General features: G+C 42.7%; 1 protein-coding gene across 1 annotated transcript; it reads left to right on the forward strand.

Annotated features, from left to right (window-relative positions):
• Positions 1-257: 257 nt before the first annotated feature.
• Positions 258-8,256, forward strand: pllp (plasmolipin). Its single transcript, NM_001292692.1, is given in 4 exon segments — positions 258-545; positions 3,906-4,079; positions 6,646-6,768; positions 7,361-8,256. Coding segments are annotated over 4 exon segments (537 nt in total). The 5' UTR covers positions 258-395; the 3' UTR covers positions 7,451-8,256.
• Positions 8,257-8,996: the final 740 nt, after the last annotated feature.

Consider the following 8,996-nt stretch of genomic DNA (forward strand, 5'->3'; position numbering starts at 1 on the left):
TGGGGTGGGGGGTGGGGGGGGGGTTGTTTTGTTGTATATTATGGACAGTGGTTGCATTACAAACACAGGAACCACTGTAAGGAATAAACACAGACAACACATCTTTGAAACAATTTAGGAAATAATTGACGAGAGGACTGGATGAACTTTGATCAGTGCCAGACAGGGGGGAAATAGGCGTGTGTGGCAATGCTTAAACCGGGTTAACGCCCTCAGCAGTCAGTCATCAGTGCCCAGATCCAACCCAGGCACTTGGCAATAACACAGGCACCAGTGCTACGGACCAGCGTTAATCTGCCCCTCCAGCACCAGCAAAGGCTTTACACTGTCCTAACCCGAGAGGGTTGCAGTGGTGGTGCTGAGGTCCCAGTGCTGTCTGTCTCACAGCTTTCACCATGGAGTTTCCAGACAAAGTGAGCACACAGACCAGCACAGCTTCCTCTCACACCACCACCACCACCCAAACCTCAGGCAGGTTTGCTCCCATCGGTGTGAACATCTCCTTCATCAGATCAGTCTTCGGGATATTGATGATGGTCGAAATGGTAAGTTCCTTTCTTGGCTTCATGTTTGCTGCGACGCTTTGGAAAAGGTTTAAGGGTCCAGGTGGATGGATGCATGGCAAGGTCTCATTCCCTGCCCAATTTCTAGAGTTAATTTTTTTTTTTTGGGGGGAGGGGCTTTAGAGATTTGGATAGTTTGCTAGAGGAAGAGTTTGCACGTTGATTCCCTACCTGAAGCCGTCTCTGTTTACATAAGCCTTACCTGGGGTCAGGTACATGATGTTCAGGATTGCATTGCACACATCAGCTCCTGTATTTTGCTGCATCTTTGAATTGTCAGTGGTGAGAGTGCGCCGGTCGGTATTTACTTGGGTAAGATGTTCCTTCCTTGAAAATGGAGCATGGTGTATGTCTGCCTTTGCCTGTGGTTAGCACCTCTGGGGACCAAGGGATCCTCCCACTCAGCTCCTGTTAACTGCAAGTCACAACCCTAAAGGCTCGGGTGGTCCTAGTTGGACAAGCAGCAGGAAAGCTTGCCAGACAGCAAGATATCAATGGCAAGCGAGGTGTTTTTAGCTGGTTAGACTCCAGCAACTTCCCAAACGCACACACCGGGATCCCCAAGCCTCGGCTCTTGCCAACCTGCGCCTAATACTTCCCAGAGTTAGGTAAGCGGGATGTGTTCCTCCAGGGAGAGAAAGAGAGAGAGAGAGAGAGAGAGAGAGAAAATGCGCATTCCATTCCAACAATTTCCATATGTTGCTGTTCGTGTTAAACTGAACGTTTTGGTGGGACGTAAACTGTCATGTCACCTCAGTGCCAAGTTTGCAAGAGAACAAATATGACACTGACACTAAACTGAGTACTGGGGTTTGTATGAATATTCTAGGGGAGGGTAAGGGGGAGGGAGGGGGATATTGATGCAGCTTTCCCGCAGCCCCCTAACTGCTGCCCTGCCTAAGATCAACAAATTCGGCATAGACCTGGACTAATCCTTTAACACAATAGTGTGAACCTGCCTATTTACCTGCCAGTTTTTATGGTTCTACCCACAAGTCAGTAGAAGCATGTTTGAATTGTATGGAAACTGAAAGTGTTGAGGGCAGGAAATCAAATTCTTTAGCAATTCTATTGTTATTAAGCAGCCTGGAGAGGTGCGGGGGATGTATAGCATTTCACAAGCCTTTTGCAGTTCTACCAAACAATCAGTTTTCTGCACCCACTCTATTAATAATAATAATAATCCTTGCATTTGATATCGCGCTTTTCACGTCGGGAGGACGTCCCAAAGCGCTTCACAGAACACACTGTAAAGTGAATTGACTGTATATTTGTGGGCGAACACGGCAGCCAATTGCGCACAGCAATGTCCCACAAACAGTCGTAGATTGAAAATGACCAATTTATTATTGTTTTTGGTTTTGGAGGGATTATTATTAGGCTCTGTGTGGAGTAAGGAAACTTGCCCAAGGTTTCGCCCTCTGCCTGGAATTGAACTCAGGTCTCTCACTTGCAAAGCGAATGCTCTAACTACTGAACTACAGGACTCCATATTATCCTCACATGTAATTATTTAGCAGTTCTATTGTTTGAAGCTGCAAACCCTTAAGATAACCAAATGTACTGCCAGAATAGCCCTGTTCACCAAATCAAAAGGACCTGCTTCCTCATCGGACGTGATTGAAATAAACTAAGCTTGTGCAGAAGCCTGTGTAAGCTAAAGCTAAAGTTTGCTAAAATATTGTGGTCCAATAAGGAGCAAGTTCTTGAGCAAATCTACCCATTTTCACCCACAAAATATACAGTCAATTCACTTTACAGTATATGCTGTGAAGTGCTTTGAGGCTTCTCGAAGATGTGATAAGGCGCTATATCAAATGCAAGGATTATAATTTTTATTTTCATTATGAAATGACGATAAACCTGAACATTTCTGTAATTTATGACTGGTTTCCAATTTCTGATCTTTATTTGCTCTTTTGGTCACCCTGTCACCATCCCGTTTGGTATCTTTATAGAAAATACTGTTGTAATTTGCTTAAGTGTTGTCACTGATCACAAGATCGGTTTGGATGAAAAAAGGCCCTTCAAACCCATCCAATCTCCTTTCAACATACACACATTAACCTCTTTCTGCTGCTGGAAGGGCAACAATAACAGTTTAAGGATGGGGCCCAATTTCAAGAGACTTTTTTCTCAGAGCAACAAGAGCTTATTGAACCACAACATACTCTATACACCGGCTAACAAATGGCAACACAGAGGTCATTGTTCCACTGCATAGATTTTATAATGTAACAACAGCAGTGAAGACACTTAGTGTTGAAAGGACTTTTGGAAACAAAAGACTGTGATGAGTAAGGTACAGTTTACCCAATTGTACAGATTAACAAGGGTTTGTATTCAGGGGGAATGGGATTGTTCAGTGGTAATAATGATGGAGGGGGAGGGAGGGGGTGTCAAAACTTCCAAGACATCATTACTGCCACAGGATTTAGGCATGGCATCCGTCGTTTGGATGAAACATTAAACCAAAGTCCCATCTCCCTGTTCAGGTGGATGTTAAAGATCCCATGGCACTATTCAAAAAAGAGCAGGGAATTTCTCCTGGTGTCCAAGCCAACAAATCTCGCAAATAAAATTGGGCACTTAATCCAGGGCTGTTTGTGGGCCATTGCTGTGCGCAATTGACTGTGGAATTTTGCCCATAAAACCACACTGAGAACTCATTCAAACTGCATTCAAAAGGGCAAATTATTACCTAATAAATCGGTGTTACAGAATACAGTACAGCAAAAACTTACTCCACTCACTTTGTTTACCAAGCAGTAAGTTGGAACTTGATTGTTAGTCGATTGGTGGATCACTTTCCAGGTGTAATAATCCTTCCAAAACAAAAATAATAATAATAATTTGATTACTCAGTCCATGACTGTTTGTGGAACACTGCTGTACGCGAGTTTCTCCCACCAAATACAGCATAAGTCACTTTACAATATATTCTGTGAAGCGTTTTGAGACATCTGAACAACATATCAAATGCAAGGATTATTATTATTATGAGTTCCTTTATATCTAAACAAGACTTTGGTTAAGGTATACTAATTCCCTTCACGGTTTTATGGATGGGAAACTGCAAATTACTACAATGTACTGTTAATTGAAAGGTTATTAAATGTCAGCGTTCAATGCCGCAGAATTTTTTCACATTATCTACTCTTACCTATGAAAACTGGCAGCTTTGAATTAGGTTCTGGAGGGTGGTGAGAGTCTGGGACAATTATCAGCAGCATGAGTCAACACTTGAGGAAAGGAGAGAAAATTGACAGGGAAAAAGAGTTAGAAACACACTTGTGTTTATCGCAAGTTTGCTGACATAATGTTTTTTTATTTTCCTTGCAGGTAATCGGCTTATTGGTGTGGGCACTGATTGCTGGTTCTCACTTTGGGAATGACCCTGCATTTGGATGGGTGATGTTTGTCGCAGTCTTCCTGTGGTTGTTAACCATTATACTCTTTGTTTTATACATGCTGGGCCTGACTGCAAAACTACCAATGGTGCCTTGGGTTCTTGTGGTAGGTTTTCTAAGTAGCAGTGAATTACTTATTTTCTACAGGTGTAAGCGACTATTTCAGGGCCAAGTGAGTGGGGTCGTTAGTTACAGCAAAGTTACCAGCTTACCTTACATTTTTATCTTTGATATTAAAAAAAAGTCAACTTGGAAATTGATATCATTGATGTTCTGTGATTTCACGTGTTGTCGTTAGATCTCAGCATTTGTGTGAGCCTGGCTCAATTGCCTCGGAGCCAGAATGCTGTGGGTTCACTGCGCTTCACAATAAAATCTTACAAAGTACTTTGAGACATTCTCCAGACGTGAGAATTATTATTTATCTCACCAGGTGAATTATTGCCAGATCCATGTCTGTCTGTCTGACATCGAGTCCTGGACGAGAGACAACTTTCTTCAGCTCAATGTGCGCAAAACTGAGGCCCTCCTGATTGGCTCACGTTAGCGCCTCCGCACCTCAGGCGCTGACAGCATCAGCATCCAAGGCTGCACTCTCCACCTCTCAAAGCCGGTCAGGAACCTTGGGGTTCTGTTCGACCCTGAGCTCTCCTTTCTTCCCCACATCCGCGGCACAGCTGGCACCGCCTTCCACCTCCTCCGGAACATCGCCAGACTACGGCACTACCACAGCCTGCTGAAACACTGCTCCACATCCCCCGCCCTAACATCGGTGGCCGGGCCTTCAGCCTCTCAGCCCCGAGGCTCTGGAACTCCATCCCCCAGTGCCTTCGCCGCTTCCTCCCTTTCTTCCTTCAAGGCCGGTCTCAAGACCTTTCTCTTTGACCGTGCCTTCAGCTCCCCTCTCGACTCTCTTCCCCCACCTCGCTCCCTCCCCTCCCTCTCCTCACCCTGACCATTTCCCCCCTGCTCGGGTCTTGACCCAACAGGTCTTATCTTTATCAGGTCTTAAAACTGATAAATCTCCTGGACCTGATGGCCTACATCCTAGGGTTTTAAAAGAGGTGGCTACAGAGATAGTGGATGGCTTGTCTTTGATCTTCCAAAATTTTCTGGATTCTGGAACGGTTCCCATTGATTGGAAGATTGCAAACGTGACACCACTACTTAAGAAGGGTGGGAGAGAAAAGATGGGGAACTATAGACCAGTTAGTCTGACTTCAGTGGTAGGGAAAATTCTTGAGTCCTTAATTAAGGATGTCGTTTTGGGATTCCTGGAAGACCATAACAAGATTAGGCAACGTCAACATGGCTTTACAAAAGGGAAGTCATGCTTAACTAATTTTTTAGAGTTTTTTGAAGATGTATCTGCAGGTTAGATAGGGGGAACCAGTAGATGTAGTATACTTAGATTTTAAGAAGGCATTTGACAAAGTGCCACACAAAAGGCTACTGCACAAGGTTAAGGCCCACGGGATTAATGGGAACATATTAGCACGGATTGAAGAGTGGCTAATGGGTAGAAAACAGAGAGTAGGGATAAATGGGTCATTCTTGAATTCGCAGGATGTGACTAGTGGAATGCCACAAGGATCAGTGCTTGGGCCTCAGCTATTTACAATTTACATCAATGATCTAGACGAGGACATTGAATGTAACGTATCTAAATTCGCGGATGACACTAAACTAGGTGGGAGAGTAAGCTCTGAGGATGATGCAAAAAGATTGCAACAGGATATAGATAGGCTCGGGGAGTGGGCGAGTAGGTGGCAGATGGAATTTAATGTGGGGAAGTGTGAAGTTATTCACCTAGGTAGAAAAAATAGAAAAACAGATTATTTTCTAGAAGGGGAGAGATTAGGTAGTGTTAGTGTTCAGAGGGATTTGGGTGTCCTTGTACACCAGTCTCAATAAGTTAGTTTGCAGGTGCAGCAGCAACTAAGAAGGCGAACAGCATTCGCCTCGGGAAGTCTTGCTGCAACTGTATAGGGCCTTGGTGAGACCGCACCTAGAGTATTGTGTGCAGTTTTGATCTCCTTATTTAAAAAAGGACATACTTGCCTTAGAGGGGATGCAGCGTAGATTCACCAGGTTAGTTCCTGGGATGAGGGGACTGACCTATGAAGATAGGCTGAATAAACTAGGGCTGTATTCTCTATAGTACAGAAGAATTAGGGGAGATCTTATTGAAACATATAAGATTCTTAAAGGGCTGATAAAGTAGACACTGAGAGTCTGTTTCCCCTGGTAGGAGAATCTATAACCAGGGGTCACAGTCTTAAAATTAAGGGTCAGCCTTTTAGAACAGAGTTGAGGAAACATTTCTTCACTCAGAGGATAGAGAATATATGGAATTTACTACCCCAGAAAGCTGTAGATGCTCAGTCCTTGAACATCTTCAAGGCTGAGACTGATAAGATTTTTAAAAAACAGAGGGATTAGGGGATATGGGGAGAGGGCAGGTAATTAAAGTTAGGTCAGATCAGCCATGATCTTATCGAATGGCGGGGCAGCTCGAGGGGCCGAATGGCCTACTCCTGCTCCTAATTCTTATGTTCTTATGTTCTTAACTGTCCAGCGCCTTGGGACGTCCTCACGACATGAAAGGCGCTCTATGAATGAAATCTTGTTGTTGTGATATTCTCCTGACATAGATCTCTCTCTTTCCACAGGTAATGTGCTTTAACCTAGGTGCTACAGTTCTGTATATCACTGCCTTCAGTACCATTGCAGCACGTGTTAATCAGCAGAAAAAAACTGCTAAGTATCAGTACAATAACAGAGCAGCTGCTGCGGTGAGTACTCAAACTTTTATATTCATAAAAGTAGCCTCTACCTTTACAGTAAATAGCAGCTTGAAAAAAAAGGTCAAAGTTAGGGGACGAGGTGGAAGGGCTCTGGGATGGAGGCAGAAAGGCTGCCGATAGTGGAGCAGAGAAAGCGGGGGACATGGAGCAGGCCAGTGCCTGTGGAGGGAGAGGACAGGTTGGTGAAGTTTTAATTGGTCACAGAAGTAAGGAGGAGCAAGATCATGGAGGGCTTGAAAGGTGAGAACAAGGATCTTGAACTCGATCCTCCGGGGGATGGGGTGCCAGTGAAGTCGGGCGAGGATGGGGGCGAACTGATTACCCCCATCCTGAACCCAGGGGACACCATGCCTCAAACGCAGGCCTGGCTCGGGTCAGCTAACTTAGCACTGGCCAAGATTCACATTGTTGACCACACAGCCTGTCTGGCCAGGATCTGCAGCAGACTGTGCCTTTACTCACTGAAAGCTATTCCGTTTGGGAAACCATCGCCGACGTGGGTTGTAAACTTGTATTTAGAGTACACAGGCAGAATTATATTAGAATGCCATGGATTTTAACCATTTATTTTTCTCAACAGTTCTTTGCAGCGGTGGTGACGATAGCATATGGAGCGAGTTCTTTCTTCAGTTTCCAGTCATGGCGAGAATATAGTAGCAGTACATCTTGAAACCCAGGGTAGACTGCCTCTCAAAGTGGAAATCCTGTACATACTCTAGAAATCAGTAGTAGATTGCCTCTTTTCCCCCCAACGTTCTTCAGAAGCATATCTAGCAACAAGAATTATTACAACATCTAGATTGGAAACAAAAATCACAAACCTATTGCCTTATCATGGTGGCAAGTAATTTGAAGCCATAATTTAAGTGTGTTCTTGCCTATATTCATTTTATTTTGAATGAATGGGGGTTCTTTCATTGAGCAAATTGGTTGGGAAATATTATGCAGATTTTAGTCAATTTAAAAAAATATTATAAACCAGGAAATAATGTTACATTTAAAGGAACAAGTAACATTTGGTTGCTGCCTAACAATTAACTATTTCACCTTTCTCTAAATACGATTCTGGGTTTTGAAGCAGTTTAAATGATCTCAATTAGTTTCTTTAATAACTTAAAAATGAAGCTGTGATTTGGTGTATTTCACAAATTCTGCTGTTCAAAAATCATCCTTAGAAATTTAGCTTTAAATATTACAAAGGGAACTATTCTTGAAGCTTCCTAGATTGGGGCCACTTTTTAGAAAAATGTAATCTTTTTGAACGTATGGATGTCACTATCTTGTGTAAGAACAATTGTAACCACTTGAGTACTGCATTTTAAAATTATAAAAATATGGAAAATAATGCATAATTTAGAGAAATGTCTGGAACCATGGAAAACTGCTTAAATCAGGTGTGAATTATTTGCAAATCTACTTGGTGTAAAAGTGTAACTGTAGCTCTCAGTGTATTTACATATTAAACTGTTGGAAATTTGGTTCATTTTATATATTATAAAAATCCCCTAACAACATTATGAGAACAAGTATATGTACAATTAGACTTGCTATAACTAAATTGCTAAATTATTTTTTTCACATTCATTTACCCCAAATCGTATTTACCTTTTGCCCACAAAATATAGTCAATCCACTTTATAGTATATTCTCAAAGACGTGATAAGGCGCTAAATCAAATGCCAGGATTATTATTATTTTATATTATTACCTTACTGTAGATCTCCATTACCCTTTGTTTGACAAAATAGTAAATTATAGATTAAAACTATTAGCACTAATCACAACCCATTATGCAGTTTGGTATTTATCAAAATACATATTTTTAAAATGGAAGTTAACAAGAGAACCTGTAACCACAGCCACATAAGATTTCTTATCTTCCGATGTCCCCTCCTCCCACCTCCAACAAGGCATTTCCTGTTGCTGGGAACCTTTCAGCAACTTTTTTTTTGAAGTAGTCATTCAAGTGTGAGCTCAAATATCAAATTACCATTTGTAATTTGTAATTTGTAAACTGTGCGGGTGTAGCTGGTTAGACTCCAGCAGTTCCCCCAACGCACACTCTGGGGACCCCAAGCCTTGGCTCTTGCCAACCTGCACCAAAAACGTTCCGGAATTACGCAAGCAGGATGCGTCTCTCCAGAGAGAGTGTATTTACCGTTTGAACAATCTATCTCTGGGATTTCCATGTGTAGGTGGGATGCGTGAAATCTCAG

The sequence above is a fragment of the Callorhinchus milii genome, unplaced genomic scaffold (assembly GCF_018977255.1).
Source record: "Callorhinchus milii isolate IMCB2004 unplaced genomic scaffold, IMCB_Cmil_1.0 Scaffold14, whole genome shotgun sequence".
NCBI lineage: Eukaryota > Metazoa > Chordata > Chondrichthyes > Chimaeriformes > Callorhinchidae > Callorhinchus > Callorhinchus milii.